The sequence below is a fragment of the Cibotium barometz genome, chromosome 17, assembly GCF_041138505.1.
Source record: "Cibotium barometz isolate CiBa-2024 chromosome 17, ASM4113850v1, whole genome shotgun sequence".
Lineage (NCBI taxonomy): Eukaryota > Viridiplantae > Streptophyta > Polypodiopsida > Cyatheales > Cibotiaceae > Cibotium > Cibotium barometz.
The window spans coordinates 43743614-43766444 of NC_141062.1; the positions used below are offsets into that span (position 1 = coordinate 43743614).

A 22831-nucleotide genomic window follows, 5' to 3' on the forward strand; every position below is an offset into this window, starting at 1 on the left:
TCCTTATATACATACTAAATCTACAAAAGTCGTACATCTTATGCTACTAGACATAATAAGAGAGTAAAAGTGAGACCATGAGAATCCAACCAATATTGAAAGGAAAGCACTTTTTTGTAACTTTTAAGTTGTTCTTTTTCATGTATGTTCTTTTTTTAACAAATTATATATCCATTTGCATGCACATATGACTCTACTTGTCCTAAAATAATACTTATTTGAATTCGTGGCAACAATACATCTTGAAACTACTTGCATGTTCTTATCTTACAAGGCCACAATTAAACATCAAGACTTAGTTCTTTCTTTACTTTCACTTAAAGCAAAATCACCAATGGTGTGGGGTGGGGAAATTGTCACGTGCATAAGGAAGGTAAGCTACCTTTCTCCTCCTAAACATGGGTTAAATTATGGCCCACCCCTCCCCCTCCCCCTCTCCCCACAAAGGGGTGAAAAGAAAATGTGTGTGTGTGTGTCTTAATTTGTTTTAAAAAAAGCTACCAATGGTATGCCTCTATTTATGGACTATTCATTACAATCCCTCACCAGTACCCATTGGCAAAGCTTCCAATGGTTATGCAAAAGTGACATTGATAGACTAAACATTAAAGTCAATACAAATCAACACAAATACCCATTTTTCTTATACCATGGATATGCAATTTTTTTAAAAATTGTTGCATATAAATGACTTTTAAAAAAACAAGCGGTGACATTAAAGTTGAAATACCTTTTGCATTTCCTTATTAGAATCTTACATTGCATAAAGCTCAAGTTTGAGTCTCAAGAAGATCTAAGGCAAGAAAGAAACCATCTTCATGATTGAAGGTGTAATTAACAATAAGAATGATTATAAGCATAAAGCTATGTACAATTATGTACTGGTATTGTATCTTCTTGTATCCTGGCTCTTCTTTTTGTAGAAGAGCCAGGACACAAGGTGATTCATTTAAGGAAGAGAGGAGCTGGGAGAAGATTCTCCAAAAGATGAGTTTTCCAATGATTAGTCCATTAGAGCAAGAATGGAGCCATCATACTGTGGATTTACATGATGAAACCTTGAAATTATTTGTCAATGCAATGCCTGATTTGATCACTGATAAGACTTACTGAAAGAGACTTAAGCATTTCTAGGAGCTCCATGGTTTAATAGAAAGAGAAAAGAGGGTTAGAGGTATTAGAAAAGGTTTAAGGGTTAATACCTTTTGTGTTTTAGAGAGCTTAATCCTCTTCGGCTTTGTGGCTTTGTAAGCTGGTCATTTCAGTGAGCTGCACTTGTTCATGGGTACCCTTGTTATTGTTCTTGTGTGAAGGGGAATGGTTTCCACCAGCTTCACCATTGATGGGCTTGGTGGTGACCCATGATATGGCCCCACTCACCCACACCTCTCCTGCTGCAACATACTTGTTGCTCGCCACCGCCGACCTGGCGCTTGTGACTCCTTGCTGCGCCATCGCCAAGACCGACATTGTCCTCTGCCCAATCTGAAGCCTCTCATTAATTGCTGAAACATTCTTGTAGCAACTCTGCATGTTGATCCGAGCCTTGGACTTGCTGCCCGGCGGCATTGCATCTGTCGAAGATGCAATGTTACTACTAGTAGTAGCATCAGCAGGAGCAGCACCATCATCAACATCATTATCCACATCATTACTGCTAATGCTGGTGTTATCACCATTAACACCACTGGTGTGTTTTTGGTCCAGGGAGTTTGCCCTCTTCAATGCACCCTTCCCTACAACAAATCCTCTTGATAGCATGACCCTCACTATGTCCTGTGCCCGGTTGAGTGGTCCCGATCGAGCGTTTATAGGGCTGCTTTCTCCAGCCTGAGTTAGCAAACAAGGATGAAAACCCAGCAAGCTGGTGGTAAGCTTGAACTTGTACACCATGCATGCACAACAATATAGAGGTATCTACACTCTCAGAGCTTTTCTACAACTTACATTCATGTATATTGCATGTATGTGTTAACCTGCATGTATATATGAAAGCAGGGATGTATACGCATGTCTCTATGTTAATGTGTATTTGTATGAATTTGCATGTGTGAGAATGTAACATGTATTCACAATACATGTACCCATGTATAAATGTTTGTATGTCTCTGATGTACAGATATGAATGCACGTATTTATATGTATGCCTAAATGTATGTGTATGAATGGATACATGTCTTCGTTTGTCTGTATTTATGCATGTTTTTATAATACCTGTACATATGCATAGATGCATATTTATGCATTATTTATAACGCATATATGTCTATGTATTGATGTATATGTATCTGTATATGTACATGTGCTTATTTCTATATCGATACATACATATACACATGCATATATATTTTTTGTGCGCATGTGTGTAAATACATCTATACATGTGTATGTACATATAAATACGCCTGCACACACATAAAAGCATAGACATGCACTCGGATGCACATCAACATAACAAATACATATGTCTGTGTGCATATGCATGCATATGTCTATATATACATGCATGTGTATATGAATCTGTCAAATATATACGCATACATATACTATTGAACATGCAATTATGAGGTGTGCACACATAAACATACAAGCATACACAAATACACACAAAAGTATACACAAACATATAAAACCAAACAAGTAATTATGGGCACGCATACACACATATGCATACATGTATATATGTGTGTGTCATTATATTGAAACACCACACACACACACACACACATATATATATGGACATCTATGTAAAAGAATACATATGAGTTGTAGCCCAACGGTAGAAGGTCTCACCCGGGACGGGGTGTGTGTCTGTGTGTATGTGTGCGTCTCGGAATCGAGCCTCCCCAAGGCTACCCGAAGGCACCACCGCATACGGGGTTTCCGAACCGCCTAGGGGGAGGCTCTCTACTCGCCTTCGGGCCGGGAAAAGAGTTCACTGGTGCAAGATCTCTCACAAAAAAGAAAAAGAAAAAGAAAAAAGAGCACATATGGATCTACATGAATCAGAAAAAGTAAGAAGAGCTACCTGAATAGAGTCATCTACAGGTTCACAAGATAATAGGGCTGAAATTATCACCTCCTTGTCTAGAATTGCAAAACCCTGTGTATATTTTTTTTAAAGAAGAGAATAATGTCAGTTCCATAATTAATCCAATCCAGTTTAATTAGAGTGCGAATTAAGAGCATAACTCCCATGCATTTATCACTAGCATAAATGGTTTTAAGGAGAGGTGACTCACAGAGAGTAGAAGGGCCCTTTTCAGAGAATCATGGTCCTTGAAGGTCACATAAGCAATCTGTGAGTCTCCTCCACCATCACTACCTCATCAAAAAATAATAATAACTAAGTGATTAATCTAATCACATCATGATAATTAGATGGGCATACCTACTATGATAATTAGCTGGATTACAGCATCTGAAATCATATGCCGTCATTAAGCTAAACATTAATTAATATGAATAACTCATTGATTACGCCACTCAAATATCAGATCTGAGAATTTTACCTTTTCAGATCAACTTTCTCAACCTGCCCACAAAAGGAAAAGAAGTCCTCGATTTCTCGAGCTGTTGCTTTGGAGGAAACATTGCTCACTTTCACAGTGTAACTGTTGCCTGCCATTTAGGTTAAGATTAGGGTTAATTATCATTAACCCCTTGCTTATAACATCCCCTAGTTGGCTCAATCCTGGAGTATTAAGCCGCAATCCAAGCTGATGAATCCTCTTTATTGGAGATTAGAGAGCAAGCTTGATAATAGGGCCTTAATCCAAGATTAATGATGGATTAGAGAGCCTCTCTGGTTGCCATAACTGTGGGTGAGAGAGCCTAAAATCAGTTTGATACACAGATTTGAGCTTGACTTAAACGTGGGGAAAAAAGTGAAGAAAGTTCACACAAGTGGATTGAATTATTGGACAGAGGAAGAGGAATATAATGCATTTTGCAAAAAGTAATTATGAGAATATTATTTTATAGGAGGAATTTTGATTTACTGATACCTAAGAAGTTTTTTTTTTGGGGGGGGGGGGGGGGGGGTTTGGGAGGAATTGATTATTATTAGTATTATTGAAAATTTCAGAAGATAATTTCGGGTTCCCAAAAAGGTGCCTTTTTCTCCATCAACTTTACTCTGAGTCCTTGGTACCATTAAAATATTTTAATATTGTATAGCTATTTATTTATTTATCGCACGGCGGCTTGCACGTTGCTAAACCGCGAGCTAGTGCACTTGAAAAGTTGGAAGTCGAGAGTCTCGAGGCTAAGGGTTTGATTCCTCCCTGTGCAAGCGGTGCCACGCATGGGTGTGTGGCTGTTGATGTTGTTCTTTCACGTTTCGAGCTAATTCCAAAAAAAAAGAATAGAATGGCTTGCACTTTTATATGTCATAACATTTTATTGTTTTCTTTGCTTGTTGGTGTATAGAAAGACATGCATGATATTATTGTAGATGTTTTAAAACATTATTGTAGATGTTTTAAAACATTATATTCTTTCACAAGCTTACAAATTTCTTATTATTTATAATTTCACTTAATTTTTTTTGTTGTTTTCCAACTTGGATGATGTAGATTTTTGATTGGTGGACCGCCCTCTTGATCTAGACAGTCCATACTACATTTATCCTAGGGAAGTTCCCACATGCATGAATGAACGAATTGAAATTGTTGGAAACACAAGGTGCAGGCTTCGTTTTTCCAATCCTGCCATTTCGGGCAAAGCTAGAAATCTAAGGCTTCGCTCCAATAATTGCTTGGGGCTTTGCTAAAAGACCCTTACACTAGTATTCACGAAGAAAAACATTTTTCTTTACAAATCATAAAACTAGGGAAGGGGAGTTGGCCCAACTGTAAAGCTCCGACTTAGGCGTGCAGTTTGATTACTCAGCTCCCCACCATAAGAAGTGGGCTTTAAAAAGAAATGAACCTTTTCGCAATACCAACAAAAAAAAAAGGTCATCATAAAGCTATCAACTTCAAATTTTTGTAGGGAGTGGTGTGATAAAAAATTTGGCCAACTAAAAACCTTGGTTGTCCATGGTTAATATGTAATAGGTATAAGTAGATCTTGAATGTTACTTAGAAGAAAATCACAATGGTTCTCTAAAGAAAAATAAACTCTCTCTCTCTCTCTCTCTCTCTCTCTCTCTCTCTCTCTCTCAAAAAGACTTCTCTTGTCAAATTTAGAAAATGAAATGAAAAACACAATGTTTAAGTTGAAATCTTCTAAATATATGGCATGACTACTTAAGGGTGCTTCATAAGGTGTGCTTCATAAGGAGTTCCAAAAGTAAACTTTCTTTTTTTGTCCACCATTGGATTGATTGGCATCAAAGAGATCTCCTCCTCCTCCCCACACCCCCTAGAAAACATATGGTGATTCCCTCAATGTACTCAAGCTCATTAGGAATCACCCTTAGGTAGCATCATAAAGTATCCCTCAACTTTATTGTCCTTATGTGTAATCGTTTTGGTGAGAATTTATTTTCCTTCGGACTTGAGAGTTCTTCAATCATACCTTTTTGTCATTAATAGGTGACCATACCCACCTAACGACTTAGCATTAAGAAAGTACAATAGATGTGATCGTCAAAATTTACCAAGGATGGTGATTTTTATTGGAGACACCATAACACTCTTGGGTGTTGGGAAATGCTCATAGTTAGTTATTCATGCAACTAGGTGAGAAGATTTGGTGGGGTTGTACTTTGAGTTGGTTACTTATTCCAAAAAAAGTTATAGAGTTAATAGTGTAATTTATATGCATGGAATTAATACTATAATTTGTGTGCATAAAGACACATTGTAATGGGATCCAAAATAACAAAAACAAGTAACACCCTTAAACCTTTTATGAACAAAAATCACACGTGCTATACTAATCTATGATTAGTTATTAGAACACTAGTGACTATACCTTAAACATTTGTTCCCCACAATCGGCACATTCCTTTGCTTCTAGTCTTACTGCAATCAACCTCCCATATGGAATGTTACTTCCATAACAACCACACCTAGAACCTCCCTACCCATAGTTCGTAGTGGTTGTAAAAGAGTGAAAGAGAAGAAACATTTTCATATAGCAAACTCTACTCACATAGTAAAGCCAACACTTTAAAGGTGTCCAACGTAGCACACTCATACCCCATACATTCTTTCATGCTAGAACAAATGGTTTTTGGGAATGGTTCGACAAAGATTGTAAATTTGTTGCCAAACCTTCTATGGACGTGAGGTTGATTGACCAAACCCATCGAGGCTTGAGCTAGAGTGTAGGGATGCCACCTTAGACTTTGACATATCAATCATGGCTTAGCTTGCAAGCTTAATAATATATTTTATTTAAAGGTTCATATTGTAAGCAAGAACAAACCACTTCTTAGAACGATTTGTAGGTGAAACAACTCTGGATTATGTCAAATTTAAGAAGGCATAAGAGTAGGCTTATAAAATATGGCCAAGAAGGAAAATATCAATATTTAAGCTATCAATAAGGGCACATGCTAATTAAGCTTGGAGATAAGATTTCCCAAACTCCAAGAAGGGGAGATCGTGAGTACCTTGGCAAGAATTTCCATTTTTTCCTATTTACACACATTTTTGGGTGGAGGAAAGGGTGGAGTAACTTTCCTATATATATGAGGCATTGTAGTTCATTTTTTGGGTGGAGGAAAGGGTGGAGTAACTTTCCTATATATATGAGGCATTGTAGTTCATTTCTAATCAAGTTAGCTAGTGGTTCATTGATGAATTCTTGAGTACATTGTCTCTTCTCTCATCTCTTCTTTCTCACATGGTATCAGAGCAAGGTGGTGGCGCACATAGAGCCTCCTTATCCTTCTTCCTCTCTACCTCTAGTCCTCTTCAACAACCCCGCTTTCAATTGCGTTTTTTCATTCTTTGATTATCTGCTAAACGAATGCATTTTTGAGGATTGTGCCCATGGGACCTACTGGAATCATCGTGGTCTACAACTTTGCAGAAGAAAGTTTTCGCAAATTCCTCACCGTTTCTGAGTTATTCTTCGCAGACTGCCTACATGCAGAATTTTTGCTTGCGTTTTTTGAAGAAGCCCTTACTCATCATCCTTGCACTCATTCAATGATGCAAGAGGCTTCAAACCAGCCCCTTACCATCCTCTACAAGTGTGTTTTTAAAGCACTTCAATCCGAGTCCTACAACTCTACTTGCGGTGAAAACATTGCCAACTAGTTTTCCCTACATGCGGTGGCGTTTTTTTGGAGGCTTCTTGTGGAGAGATTTCTTGGCTGCGTTTTCATCATCAACTTCAGCCCTCTTCATGGTGTTTTGAGGTACATATTCATCCTCTTTTCTACACCTTTCTACCGGCTGAAAATTCCACTTTGCTACACACTTTGTGTTTGCGTTTTTTTGGACAATCAACTCCTCCATACTCCTTCTACCTAAGGCTACATTCTCAGCCCTCTTTTGGTGGTTTCTACGGAGTCTATTGGTTCCTGTATCGACTGCGTTTTGTGGCTGCGTTTTTGCACTATCTTTGTGCATATTTTGGAGATACTTCCTTGGTAGACAGCCCATCTATTGTTGGCTGCATTTTTTGAGGTACGACACTTCTTCCCTTGTGTTTTCCCACCCTCCTCTCCCTATGGGATCTCGGAAGTCCTCTACTCCAAAAGACAAAGGCAAACTTGAAGATACTATGGATCCTACATCTCCTACGACGACGGATCGGCAACTACTACAACTGAAGTTGGTGCAATTTCTTCTTCGGTAGGTGCTTCTACTTTCTCTTTTCCGTCATATCCATTACCTTCTACGAATCCTTTCTCTCTTTCTTCTTTGTCCTTTATGCCTTCCTATCTACATACTTCTATGCCCTCTATGGTATATCCCCCTACATCATCTATGCCTTTTATGGCAACTTCATCTACTATGATTCCTCCTTCTACTACTTCCACTACTACTCCTCTCCCCACTCAATCATATCAGCCCTTTAACCCATTCACTCAATCTTTGAGCCTTCCAAGTCTTTTCGATTCACAAAAGCTTACCCCAAACAACTACCACACTTGGTCCTTGTTTATGCAACTTCTTTTGGAAAGCGCCGGGGTGTGGTCTATAATCACTTCTCCTCGTATGGTGCCTTCTCAATATCAAACCTATATGGATGCACGGGCCAAAGCTTTACTTGTGCATGGCATGTCTACATCGGTTGTGTCTCAATTTCTCTCTACAAGGAGTACGGCTCAACAATTATGGCACGCTATACAAATGCAATATGGAAGACTTTCAAAGGTTAAGATGGCTAAGTTGGAAGAAGATTTGGATAAGCTTTCTATCTCCGAATCCGACAACATAGTGGAGAAGCTTGGAGAATTCAATCGAATCAAGCGGCAACTTGAAGAGTTTGGTACATTGGTAAGCAATCCGGTCCACAACTTGGTAAATTGCCTTCTTCTTTTGAATCGTTCAAAGATAACATCTTTCTTCCAGTTCCTTTCCCTTCCTTTGAAGAGACTATGGGTCTTCTTCATGATAAGTGCCTTACTCGCAAGCAAAACAAAAAGGACTCGGCTTTTGTAAGCCAAGGCAAGGGAAAAGGCAAAGGCAAGGGGAATGATCAACGCAAAGGCTCTAATTCCAATGCTAAAGATTCTTCAACCAAAGGCGACAAGGATAAATCAAAGGATTCTTCCAAGGAGTGCACTTTCTGTGGTCGTAGTGGCCATACGAAGGATCGTTGTTTTGCTAAGAAGGCGGCATCCAAGAAGGTAAAAGCTGAACTTGAATCCAAATCTAAGGGTTCTTCTACATCAACATCTTCTCACGACAAAGACAAAGACAAGAAGGAAGACGGTAACGCCAAGATTGCATATGTTGCTATGTCTTCTACTTCTTCATGTGACACATCACTTGTGGTAATCAAAGATCTTGATACGTATACTGCAGATGAGTGGATTGCCGACAGTGGTGCTACCTCTCACATGACGAATAGTTCTTCCTTATTGGAAAACTATAAGTCTATCTCTTCATCAGTACACATTGGTGATGCTTCGTCTCTCCCTGTGATTGGTATTGGTGATGTTTCTTTTGGAGATGCTATCTTACATGATGTTTTGCATGTGCCTAAGATGTCTGCCAACTTATTTTCTATCTCTAAGGCTACTTCTAAAGGTCTTGAGGTTTACTTTGATGATGAAGTGATTGAAATCATTGATAGACAGTCACTTTCTTGTGTGGCACATGCTTATCAAAATGTTGGGCTTTATCATATAAGCTCTTTTACAGCACAGTTGCCACCACATGAGTCTCATCTTCATCAATTATTTGCTTCTCCTAAAGCACTTGTTTCTAATGAAGATAGTGATCTATGGCATTTCCGCTTTAGCCATGTTCCTCTTGCTACTTTGCAACATCTTGTCTCACATGACATGGTTATAGGTCTACCAAAGCTTCAGAAACCTCGCCATCACATTTGTTCTTCTTGTGCTCAAGGAAAGCAATATCGGGTTTCTTTTCCAGAGGAGGCTACTCATAGGGCCACACGCATACTTGAGCTTATTCATGCTGATCTTGCAGGACCTATGGAAGTACAATTGCTTGGTAGATCCAAGTATTATATGCTTCTTGTGGATGACCTCTCGCAAATCATGGGTTTATTTCTTACCTAAGAAGTCTGATGCTCTTTCTCAAATTTTGAATCACCTTGGATGTTCATCTACTCTGACACTCATCTACTCAGATTCACAGAGTGCTATTGCTTTAGCCAAAAATCCAGTTATTCGAGGACGATCCAAACACATTGATGTTCATTTTCATTTTGTTCGTGATTGGATTTCTGAAGGTCGCATTCAGCTTGAGTATTGTCCTACCAAAGATAATGTTGCTGATTTGTTTACTGAGCCTCTTCCTCGACCTACCTTGGATTATCTTCTTTAGCGCGTTGGCATTGGTCCTCCCATCTGGACCTGAAGAGGAGGTGTTGGATAGGTGTCATCTCCAGATGGTGTCACACTAGTGGCACACTCTTTAGCCTCTAGGCATTTTTGGGATTTATATCATTCATTTCCATTTTTTCATATTTACACACATTTTTGGGTGGAGGAAAGGGTGGAGGAACTTTCCTATATATATAAGGCATTGTAGTTCATTTCTAATCAAGTTGGCTAGTGGTTCATTGATGAGTTCTTGAGTACATTGTCTCTTCTCTCATCTCTTCTTTCTCACATAATTATGTTATATGAGATTTTTTTACAAGTTTTATACTATATCATTTTTTAATAATAAAGAGGAATGAAAATGAAATGAGGCCAATGAGGACACATGGAAATTAAAGGTTTTCTTTCCTTAATTTGGTCTGACTTTAGGCATTTATCTCATCTTGTTGTGACGGTAATGTGATGGTCGTGCTACTCATGATGCTAGATTTTGGAAGGGATGGATTTGTTTGACACGCCCAACTCAGACCATAATCCATTTATGTCATCTTGCATCCATTTGAAGAGTTTCACAGACGATGCATTAATAATGATAAACTGCAGGTCATGCATGGTGGGTAGCAATGGTAGCTCTGAATCTTGATGGTGACCACATTGAGGCCCTTGGAGGACTACCCTTTTTTATTTTATGATAAAGAAGAGATGAGAAAGGAAAAAGATAAATACTACCACAACTAAGGCTTTTTACAAAATGAGGAGCCTAACTCATGACCAACATATTGGTATTCTTCATTCAAGATCACTCTTTACCAACTAAGGCTTACTAAGAAGCCTAACTCAGGACCAATACATACTTGTATTCTTTGTTCACAATCACTCTTTACCAAATGAGGCTTTTTATATTGAGAAGCCTAACTCATGACTAATACATAATGGTATTCTTCATTCAAGATCACTCTTAGCCATAGCTAGATTGCTTATGTAGGAGACCAATTCAATGTCTTTGTAGAACAGACGTACTTTCGTTTCATGATCTCTTTGATCTTTGCTTGAGAGTTTGCATCGATAACTTCTCTTTTGCTGTTGAACTCTTCCAGTGCTTCTCAAACTTTGAGAATGTTTTCAGATTCGTGTAGCAACTTTTGGGCTCTATGGTATATGAAGGAAGCTTCTATGTCGCATGCAATATTGACTTTATCCTTAGAACTTCTATCTAGTTTAACTCAAAGTCATGTGATGGCCTAATGTACTTATGCAGTAGCTTGAGGCCATTTTGGTTCCCCTTATAGGTGACGAAGAGATGGCTGATGGTTTTCTCCTCCCTTTTGCATCTCGGGCAAAGACCATTCCCAATCCCAAGCCTTAGCATTTCATAGGGCTTTATGAGAATGAGCCACACTAGACATGGCTTTTTAGGAGGGATAATGAGAGCCTAGATATTAGATAATTTGAAATTCCATTATCTTCTGTTCCAGAGGATGTGCCATCGATTGTTTAGTTTGATATGTAGAGGGAAGGCATTAGCCTGCATTTGGGAGACATGGAAACTGCCCTCCACTTCCATCTAGACTACCATTCTAAATTTAAAGGCCCCATGGCGGTGAACTAGAGGCACTTTGCCTACTCGCACATCTCCCTTCTATCTCTGATGAGGGCCAAGTCCTCCTTCCTGAGTCTGTCGGTCTTTTGGAGCCACTGGTCTCAGTGTTGTTCATTGAAGTCCCACCTTTTTTGGAGAGCTTGTGGGCTTGCCTCCTTTTTTCTTGTGGTGTGTAGCTCTTAAGCTCCAAGGAGAACCATATCAAGTCCTAGAGAAAGATATGGAATTTGAACCTAAGTTGGTCCACTAACTAGGTCTTGGGCTTCAGTTTGTTCCACACCTTCCACATTGATTTGACCAGTGGGTTACTATCCTTAGACTTTATTGGTCTCTAAAATGCAACAATAGTTTAGGGACGTTCTTCCACTGTTTAAACACTTTGACTGAGAATAGGTGGGTATCCCCCCTCCTCAAACCCCAGTCTTCTTTTGGTTGGAGCAAGCTTTTGATTACCCATTTGCTTGCATTGTTTAAACACTTCGACATTGGGATCCCCATCATCTGCAAATTGCTGAAGACAAAGTTGTCTATTCCATCTTGGTAGGTCGATTCCCCTAAGCCGCCCCTCTAGCATGGCCTTCTAGGGACTAGCCAACTTAGAGCATCAGCCAAAATGGCACACAGTAGGGGGCTAGTGGGCACCTCTGCCAGATTGGTCTTTTTTAGTCAAAGGGCATCGTTAGAAGACCATTTATTGAGACTCGAGCCCTTGCTTCCCAAATAAGGTCTTGGTTCCTTTAATGAAAAGGGGGACCTAGTCCCATTTATGTCAGGGTCTGCAGCACAAATTCCCACTCTAGTTTGTCATAGGCTTTGTCAAAGTATATTTTGGAAAACATGATTTCATGTCAAGAGTGTTGTGCATGCTCAATCCCTCCCACATATCAATGATAGCATCCAGGATGTATCTTCCTTTGATGAAGACTTTTTGCTATGGTCGAATCCACATCTTCAAGTGTTTAGATAGTCTGATGGCCATGGCTTTAGCAAAAATTTTGTATGTGAAGCAAGCATCATGATAGGATGCTAGTTGTGAATGGATTCTTTTTCATTCCTCTTGTGGATAAGTTTGACCACTCCTTCATTTATGTTATATGGGAGGGCCTCAATCTGATTCCTTCCAAACTTTTTGCTTCCTAGCACAGGGAGAGAAGAATCTCTTTGAACACTTTGAAGAATCCTGTGGGACCATCTAGCCCAAGGCTTTGCCATCTTGAGGGAGGCAAAGGAATTGGCCAGCTCCTCCACTTGGGGGGATGACTTCTCTTTTGCCATCTTGAGGGAGGCAAAGGAATTGGCCAGCTCCTCCACTTGGGGGGATGACTTCTCTTTTCACATCACTCAAGAGTTTCTGGGAGTATTTGATAGCATGAGACCATGCTCTTGGTGGGGATTTTCTCTCATTAAAGTGTTCCTCCCAAATCCTCTCGATCCCTTCCATGATTGATGGGAGGGAGAACAATTTAAGATCTTTGTGGAACCATCTAGGACCAAATTTTGTGGCTTGCTTTCTCTAACCAGAGTAGGACATGCTTATGGTCAGAGAGGGCTATACTTGAGAAGATCTTGACCTTGGCACTAAGAAATGCATTACTTAGGCCGTATAGCATTTATCGAGCATGGCTTTCCTAAGTTGTCCCCCTAATCTACCATTGGTCCAAGTAAATTCTATGTTAAAAGCCACATCCCATGAGAATGGAATCCTTTGCATTCCAGCCACCTCTTTCTTTTTTCTGGCCTCTAATGATAGAGCCCACCTATGAGTGTTGTCTTCCACCATGTTGAAATCACCCATGAGGATGATGAAGGAATAAGGGAGGTCCAAAGGGAAGGGCATGAGCTTGTTGGGCTCAAAGCATAAACTAAGACCAAAACCCATTGCTCCTCTCCTCCTGTGTTGATGTGCACTACATTTGGGTCCTTTTGGATCACCACCACTAAGACCAATGTCTGCGGACTCCAATAGCCATTCCCCCATACCCTTGATGATGATCGGTGGGGTGAAACATTGGTGCTATTTATGTGTTAGGTAGATAGTGGATGGAAGAGCTAATGATATCTAGTGCACGTGCAGTCAGAAACCCTGCCATAGCCAAACTAGCCTTTGCTCTCCGAGTTTGTGAAAATTAAATACCTCACATCACCAACTTTTTGGTTTAAGTAGATAATCAAAATTAAAATTCATATATTGGAAACTCAATCAAAATTAAATTCATATATTGGGTACTCAACCTTAGGAAACAGTGTATTCCCTTAGAGCCTATAAAAAAAAGGACATGGATGGGCATGCCACTCCACTGTGAGGCGTGGCCCTCTTCCCTCTCTTCTCTTCTTTTGCCATGACTAGCGATGTGAACTTATTTATATGTAGTAGATAGTATTATGATAGAGATGGAATTATTTATATGTAGTAGATAGTATTATTTATATGTAGTAGATAGTATTATGATAGATATGGAATTGTTCCGATGAGATGGGTGCATCAAGGAATTGAATTGACAATTTAACTTTGACAGATGGGAGAGTAACATGGCACACTGGACTTAGCCTAAGGCGTAGCATAGTGCTATTTGTGCTACTTAGAGGATTTGATTTTAGGTTGTGGCAGAGCTTGTCAACGTGATGAAGGCAAGCTCGAGTGATTGGGAAGGCGATGAATGCGGTAATCGCATTGAGTGTGGTAGTAGGACGCAAAGTTATCCACGATGATGGCTCTCGACCCCCCGTTGCTTTCATCATGTTCTCACCTATCATCTCCAAGTGGACGGACATCCCCTACGTGGTGGCTATGCTCTTCCTCGTTGAACATCAAAGAATGCCTTCACCTTCCCTCGTCATCAAAAAAATTCCCAGCATCAATTGGGAATCCATCATAAACTCCGTGAGAACCAACATATGGCAAACATTTTGTCGGCACAAATGTCCAAACATAACACTTCGTCACGTAAGTAAGAACATCTAATGATGTCCTACCTCATCAACATCCAACCCGCAATCAACTTGACAAAGGTAGGTAGACATGAAAGGTGTACTCACCAAGATTGCATCAAACAATCTTATCTTGTAGCTCGATGGGACCTTGATTGTGTTGCCATGTATAGGGTCACTAACCCATGTCATGATCAAGCTAGCTTGCCTCATAGCTCTTATTATGTGTGGTAGCTTCAATCACAACTTTTTAGCTCTCCTCCACACAATCACTATTAACTGACCTAGCTTGTTCTATGGGTTCAATATCTTGCACATCTTTACCAACTATATCGGATCCATCTTGTTGCTCACCTGCCACCATAGCAAAACCATTTCATAACTCAACCTTTGATTAAACTAACTAATTATGATTACATATCTAGTAACTAATACCGCATCTTCATGCCAAGAAGATTCACAACTTCTCTCAAGAACTCTATGTGGGCACTGTCTAGCTACTTTCTCTGCTCACCCACCTAAAGCATGTTGGTGGAGTAGCAACCGTACTACCAAAAGCCAGATGTGGAATTAAGTTGGGTAAGGACATGTTCAAATGGGCTCAAGAGGCACACCTGCAAGGTCCATAATTTGGTAGTGGTCATGGCTAGCTGCAGGCAGGCAGCAACTATGAAGGTCAAGGCCTCACTCTAGATATCTGCAAAAGTGGCTGTACACATGGCAACAGCTCATAAGCTGATGGACTTGGGGAGAACTGCGACCACCTAACGTTGAGGGTGATGGGGGGAAAGGGTGAAGGGGGGAGTTTTACTATCACCATCAAGATAGGCCATGGCCCAGGCGAACAACCTAGTACATGCGGAAAAGGCAGAGTGTCACACCCTTTATATCTTTAAATTCAAAATTCAAATCCTCTGATGTCACATGATGAAAAGCCTAAAATTTTTAAAAACCCCCCCAAGAAATCCTTTAAGTGCCACATATCACACACTTCCTTAACATATATATAGATAGAGACGATAGAGATATAGATATAGATAATATATAATATATAATATATGTTGTCATGTATTAGCTATGAAACTTTATGTGTAAGTTTGTCTTTGAACTTGCCAGAGGGGAAAACATGAAATTTCAATTTACCCAACCTATTATGCAGCGCACATATTTTTATAGAAAACCATAGCATCGACTTGTGTAATACCTTTTTCAAGAAAATATGAGCTAGGGGGGTGGCTTAGCTAGGGGCAAACATTTTCATGGTAGTTGCTATGTGTGTCATTGACCATCATGATGACCCTATCGCAAGCAAAGCACAGTGGTGTTTGGGCAAAAATAGTCCATTTATGCCCCAAGATCAAATATTCTTCCAACATATACTCAACCACAAAAAACTTACACGTAAGGGGGTTAGATTCTATATACATTTTGTTTGTTTAAAGAACCCCAAACATGGCACGTTGATGTCTTTTGTGAATGGAATTTTCTCAGGATGAGCATTCAGTGTTGGTTGATCTAACAAATTCCATAACTCAAGGGTCATGAGATTGTGTTCACGTTGTGGATAAAGCTGTACTTGAAGTGTAATGATTTTATTGTAAAGTTCAAATCCAACCATAACTCTTGAGTAATCATGATAATAGACACTTGGGTGTCATTATTACGACTGAGCTTGCTTTTTGTGTTTTGCATATGTCATGTGATCATGATTTTCAATATGGGGTGGTTGGGCGAGTTCTAGTTTCTTGATTGGACTATGAGGTGCACTAAGTAATGAATCAGAACTTGTTTCATCCTCACTAAATAACGTACTAGAACTTGTTTCATCTTCTAACTTTTTTTGGATTGTCAGGTTTTCATCATGTTTGCCTATGCGATGAGAACAAACTTTCTTTCGGGGGCTTTTGTATCATGTGTTGTACATGTGGATTTTGTAGTTTGAGGGGGTAACCTATGAGGTGTATGCATTCGCATCATTGGTAGCCTTTGGCTCTTTTAGGGTTAGATCCTCCATAGGCTCCTTTCCCATGTCTTTTATTTCAACCTTGGTTTCTACAGTTTGTTGGCCCTTGTTTTTCTTGGGTTTAGAAAGTTTTGCTTCCATTTTTGGCTTCTATTTTAAAACATTCTCTTCTACCTATTTCGAAGTGTGTTCCTTTGCATTCTTTTTTACTATTTCTCATGCCTTGGACAGGTTGTAATGAAGCAACTCGCCTTGGGCAATCTTGGAATATGTGATCGATGCCACATCGTTCACATATAGGTTGCAAAGTGTCAATAACTGTGGGCAGCATGGAAGTATTCCAAACTGTGTAGATTGCCACTTTGTGTGGTCCATGACAATAGAAACACTACAGTGTTCATTGAACTATTTCTTGAGCAGTTTCGACCCTTTTGAACTGTGTTTGTTTAGGGCAAGGATGGTTGTAGTATTGATGTAACTGTAGGTGAATAGGGACAGTGGGGTGTGTCATGACCCAGGGCTTTGCAATGTATGCAGTATAGAAAGATAGGCCTAGGATGCGCACATTGGGGGATTAAGATGAACGTAGTGATGGCAATGAACACAAGGCATTTCACCCATCACTTTGAGAGGCATTAAGGATGTTTGGTTCTTGGAGATTCTAATTCAAAGATTTAAAGCAAGGCTATATAGAATTGATGAAATGACAATTTTGAGATCAATTTTTCTTTAGCCGGTGCTTCACTTGGTTTAGATGAGGAACATCATGATCATCCTCTATTATGTTTTCATCTAAACATATTACTTCTTGACAACATTGATTGAATGTTTCTAGATTGGATACAATGAGCAAGTTGTGTAAGCTATTTTTCTTGGGTTTGTAAGACCCAGTGTTTCACCTTGGGGAGCGCCAGTTCTCTTTCAGAAAAAGAAGGATGGAACATTAAGACTCTGTGTGGATTACAGAGATCTTAACTAGCTGACAGTTAAGAATAAATATCCTATCCCCAGAATTGATGAGCTTCTGGACAAGCTAAATGGAGCCCAGATCTTAAATCAGGGTATTACCAGATCAGGATTAATGATATCCTGAAGACAACCATCAATACTCGCTATGGGCATTATGAATTCACTGTCATGCCGTTTGGATTGACAATGCCCCAGCTACATTCAATCGCCTAAAGCAGGACATTCTCAGAGAATACTTGGATGATTTTGTTCTTGTTTTCTTTGATGATATTCTGATTTACTCAAAGAATGTAGCTGACCATGAAGCTCATGTCCAAAAAGTTCTTGAGATTCTAAGGAAGCACCAACTCTTTGCAAAAAAGAGCAAATGCACTCTTTGCTGTTGCTGCCGACCATGTTGAATACTTGGGCTTTCTGGTATCCAAAGATGGAATTTCTCCAAATTTTGCAAAAGTCCAAACAGTCATAGATTGGCCTGAACCAAAGACAGTGAAAGAAGTCAGGGGATTCTTGGGATTGACTGGTTGGTATAGAATTTTTTTACTAGAGTATGCTCTCATAGCTTCCCCCTGACTAATCTTCTCAAGAAGAATACCCCGTTTCAATTGTCTGCCAGGTTCCAGAGTGCTTTTGATAAGCTGAAGACCGCCGCCTTGGTAACCAATCCCGTTCTGAAGTTGCTAGATTTCTCTCTACCCTCTTTGAGGTAGTAACTGATGCCAGTGGTTTTGCCCCCTAGGAGGTGCACTCATGCAGGAAGGTCATACAGTGGCCTATGAATCCCAAAAACTCAGAATGCATGAGAGGAATTATGCTGTCCACCACGACCTGGAACTACTTTCAGTAGTCTATGCCCTAAAGTTATGGAGACATTACCTACTGGGTCAAAGATTCACTTTGGTGTCAGATCATCAGAGCTTGAAGTGGATCTTCACCCAGAAGGATCTCAACATGCACCAAAGAAGGTGGATGCAGACCTTGTAGGAATTTGATTTTGAAATCAAGTATCGCCTAGGCAAAGAAAATGTGGTAGCAGATGCCCTCAGCAAAAAATCCTCGTTGCTTGCAATTACAGTGGTGTCAAATCCATTGATTAATGAGGCAAGAGAGAAGATCATGCATCAGGATAGATTCTTTGGCCCTATTGCTACCCTACTTATGCTGCAGGAAAGCAAAACTCCTCAGGAGTTGAACCAAGCAAAACTCCTCAGGAGTTGAACCAAGTTCAAGGGTACAGCCTGGATGATGGAATTATGTATTATAATCGCAGGCTATGCATTCCCAATGATGAGAGGACTAAGGGTCAAATTTCCAATGATGAGAGGACTAAGGGTACAGCCTGGATGATGGAATTATGTATTATAATCGCAGGCTATGCATTCCCAATGATGAGAGGACTAAGGGTCAAATTCCCAATGATGAGAGGACTAAGGGTCAAATTCCCAATGATGAGAGGACTAAGGGTCAAATTCTGAATGAAGGCCATGACAACCTTATTGCAGGTCATCCAGGTTTCATCAAGACCTACATGTCTAAGAAAAGTTTTTTTTGGCCTAGTCTAAAAAAGGATGTGCTTAATCATGTACATCAATGTCTGACATGTCATACAGTCAAAGCCGAGAGAGTAAAAATGCCTGGGAAGTTACATCCATTAGACATCCCCCAGATGAAGTGGGAATGTATCAGTATGGATTTTATTACTAGATTACCTTCAGTGTAATCAGGTTACAACTCCATCTTCGTGGTAGTTGATAGACTAACCAAAGTTGCCCATCTAATTCCAGTAAAAGAAACCTACACTGCAGTGGATGTGGCCAGAGTGTTCCTCAAGGAAATCTTCAAATTGCATGGCCTACCCAAGAGAATAGTAAGTGATCGAGATTCCAAATTCACGTCAAGATTCTGGATTGCATTTTTCGAAGCAGTAGGAACTTTCTTGGATCTCAGCACAGCTTACCACCCCAAGATCGACGGTCAAACAGAAAGGGTAATCCAAGTAATCAAAGATCGAGTTCGCCTACTACAATGCTTCTTATCACCGAAGTATCGGAATGAAGCCTTTCCAAGCTCTGTATGGACAAGATTGCTTATCTCCATTAACTTGGTCGTTCAACCCATTGATTAGGGTCAAGATGTCTAGACAGATGCTTGATAACATGGAGCAGCAAATGCAGTCAATAAGCGCAAAGATATAAAAGCTGCCCAGGATAGACAAAAGCAGTATGTAGATAAGAAGAGGACATACAGAAAATTTGAAGAAGCAGATATGGTCTTCATTCGAGTACGCCCCAAAAGAAGTTCTCTATCGCTTGGGAAGTATCTGATTACAAAGAAAGTAGGTGACTTAGCCTACGAGCTTCTTCTGCTTCCTCATCTCAAAGTACATAATGTATTTCATGTCAACCTACTTAAAAAAGTATGTACCAAGCCCGAATCATGTGCTTGATGATGAAATCTTAACTTCTTCAACCCAAGGGCAGATGGAACTCCAACCTGAAGAAATCCTTCATGTTCGAGAGAAGGTTCTCAGGAACAGAATTCTAAGAGAATTATTGATCAAATGGAAGTTCTATCCTTTTGAAGATGCCACCTGGGAAGAAAGAAGCTGAACTATTGTGGAATTACCCCCAGTTTGTGAGATGAGAACATCTCGCATTTTTCAAGTGGGAGAGAATGTAAGATTCCTCCCCAGCCCTCAAGATGTCCGGTATCTTTCCCTGCAATCAATCCCCTCTTCAGAATAATAAAAGATCTTGTCTCTACCTATTTTGGCTTAGAGAGAGAAAATATTTTAGAGAGAGATTATTCAGTTTTTAGATATTTTTGGATGGAAAAATATCTCTTCTTATTAAAATAAATTCCCCCGAAATAGAAGTTCAAAAAGAAATTCAGAAGGTGCATTAGAAATAAATTATAATTTGTTCAAAAGGCCTTAGCCTAAGGGTCTAGATTTTTTGAAAATTTTAGATTAAGGTTCCTATGGACCAATAAGATTAATCTAAATGTAGGGAGGGGATAAATTGAAAAATAAAATAAAAACCCCCAAAAATGAGTTAATGTTCACATAAGATGAAGAGTGGACTAAGGACCAAGCAAAATAGTTAAAAAACTGATTTTTGACACCTCAGGATAGGGATTCCTCCTCATGAAGTAGGTGCCTTTTTTCTCATCATTACTTTTTAATTTTAAATCAATAAAATTAGATATTTTATCTCTCCTCTCTCCTAATTCAAAACTGGATCCAAAAAGTGAACTAAACTGACCCAAAAATGGTCAAAAATTGACCAAACTAATCTGGAAAATTCTAGAATCAGTTTTCTTGGTTAGAGGCTCATTTTTTCCTATAAATAGAAGCCCCCCCCTTTGTAGAAGCTTAATAGTGTTTTATGCACTGTTACTCTACTCCTCCCTAGAGGCAAAAACATTGAATTCATTGATAATTCACTTGTTTTTTACTATTTCCTCTACAAAGAATTGGTGGCCACTCTTGATCCAAGCAAGAGTAGAACCCTCAATCCCTCAAGCCAAAGGAAAGCTCACAAAACTCCATGTAAGTTAGAAATTCTACTTTTTTTTTAATTTTATTCTATGGTTTTCTGATTTCTTGCTTCTGTTAATTTGAAATTGGATGTTATGCCTTGATGAAAAGGCTTCCCCCTTCTCTTCATTGTGAATTCAGCCCTTCTTTATCCAAGATGTGTAATCAAATAAATAGAGTTAAACTTTTCGTATTGTTTACTCTTAAAAAATGAGAATTGTTTAGATTAGAGTTAAACTTTTCGTATTGTTTACTCTTAAAAAAATGAGAATTGATTAGATTAGAGTGCTAAATTCATCTTGGGGTAAATTTTAAGTAGATTTAAAATGTAAAAATTGAGAAATGGTCAGCCATACAAAGGAGGTTATGGTAAAATTTTCTTAAATTTTATGGAAATAAGTTTTATCTTTATGTTATTCAAAAAGAGTAATCCCCTCCGTTTGTGTATTCTAAAAGTGTTATTTTCATTCTATGCATAGAAAGATGCATATTGGAAATATTTTTATTATAAAAGTGTTATTTTTATTAGAATTAATTTCTATGCATAGAAAGATGCATATTGGAAATATTTTTATTATAAAAGCGTTATTTTCATTAGAATTGATTTCTATGCATAGAAAGATGCATATTGGAAATATTTTTATTGTAAAAGCGTTATTTTCATTAGAATTAATTTCTATGCATAGAAAGATGCATATTGGAAATATTTTTATTATAAAAGTGTTACTTTCATCAATATTGATTTTTATGCGTAAAGTGATGCATAAAAGATTTTTTTTATTATAAAAGTGTAATTTTCATTAGATTTAAATTCTATGCATAGAAAGATGCATATTGGATAATTTTTATTATAAAAGAGTGATTTTCATTAGATTTAAATTCTATGCATATTGGATATTTTTTATTATAAAAGTGTGATTTTCATTAAATTTAAATTCTATGCATAGAAAGATGCATATTGGATAATTTTTATTATAAAAGAGTGATTTTCATTAGATTTAAATTCTATGCATAGAAAGATGCATATAGGATATTTTTTATTATAAAAGTGTGATTTTTATTAGATTTAAATTCTATGCATAGAAAGATGTATATTGAAAATATTTTTTTTATTATAAAAGTGTTACTTTCACCAATATTAATTTTTATGCATAAAGTGATGCATAAAAGAAATTTTTTTATTATAAAAGCGTTACTTTCACCAATATTAATTTTTATGCATAAAGTGATAAATAAAAGAATTTTTTTAATTATAAAAGTGTTACTTTCATCAAAATTGATTTTATGCATAAATTGATGCATAAATGATTTTTATATCAAAATTAAAGTTCTCTTTAATTATATGTTTAATTTCCATGAATAATTGATAAATGAATAAGTAAATACTCTGTGAGAGAAAAATTCTATCGTTTCATATTCACTTGGATGGTAATGAGAAAACTCAGAAAAAAACTATCAAAGTCAGAATTTCAGATAAATGATTAATTTATTCTTCATAGGAATTCGTGATTAGTTTAGAAATCAGTTAAGCAAATATTCAATGAATGAAATTCAAAAAAATAGTAATTGAAATATCACCCCTTTTGAGAAAGATAGTTCAGGAAGAACCTTACCAGACTCAAATCTTGAATCAGGCTCTGACCAAGACCAAACTCCTTCGTCAATTTCAAGGAAAGACGATGTGACCAGTTCAGGAAAATACACTCAAATCACTCAATTCTATCCTTCATCTGTAATAAATTTTCCTTCCATCAAGTTTAAATCAGATGAAGGTTAGTTTAGTCTCTTGACCCCGTTAGAAAATTCGTTAAGAAATTCAAAAAGGTGGAATCGTCCCCGTTTTCCGGGCAAGGAAAATTTTCTCGGTTTCGGTTTTTGCAATGACCACCAGCTTAGTCTCGTGCCCAA

The 22831-nt window shown here is 38.4% G+C and overlaps 1 protein-coding gene across 1 annotated transcript; it reads right to left on the bottom strand.

Annotated features, from left to right (window-relative positions):
* Positions 1–715: 715 nt before the first annotated feature.
* On the bottom strand, positions 716–3971 carry LOC147630038 (binding partner of ACD11 1-like). Its single transcript, XM_086811651.1, has 4 exons — positions 3513–3971; positions 3243–3321; positions 3029–3103; positions 716–1830 (listed from the first exon to the last, which is right to left on the bottom strand). Exons 1-4 carry the CDS (start codon positions 3626–3628, stop codon positions 1222–1224), a joined length of 879 nt encoding a protein of 292 aa, XP_086667777.1. The 5' UTR covers positions 3629–3971; the 3' UTR covers positions 716–1221.
* Between the last annotated feature and the right edge of the window lie 18860 nt (positions 3972–22831).

Bases quoted from the DNA above. Each gene is read 5' to 3' on its own strand.
- LOC147630038 (XM_086811651.1), bottom strand. From the start codon at position 3,628: ATGGCAGGCAACAGTTACACTGTGAAAGTGAGCAATGTTTCCTCCAAA. The intron at 3,322-3,512 runs GTAAAATTCTCA...TTGATGAGGTAG, and splicing joins GAGAAAGTTGATCTGAAAAG to TGATGGTGGAGGAGACTCAC. The intron at 1,831-3,028 runs GTAGCTCTTCTT...TTGCTAACTCAG, and splicing joins CTGTAGATGACTCTATTCAG to GCTGGAGAAAGCAGCCCTAT.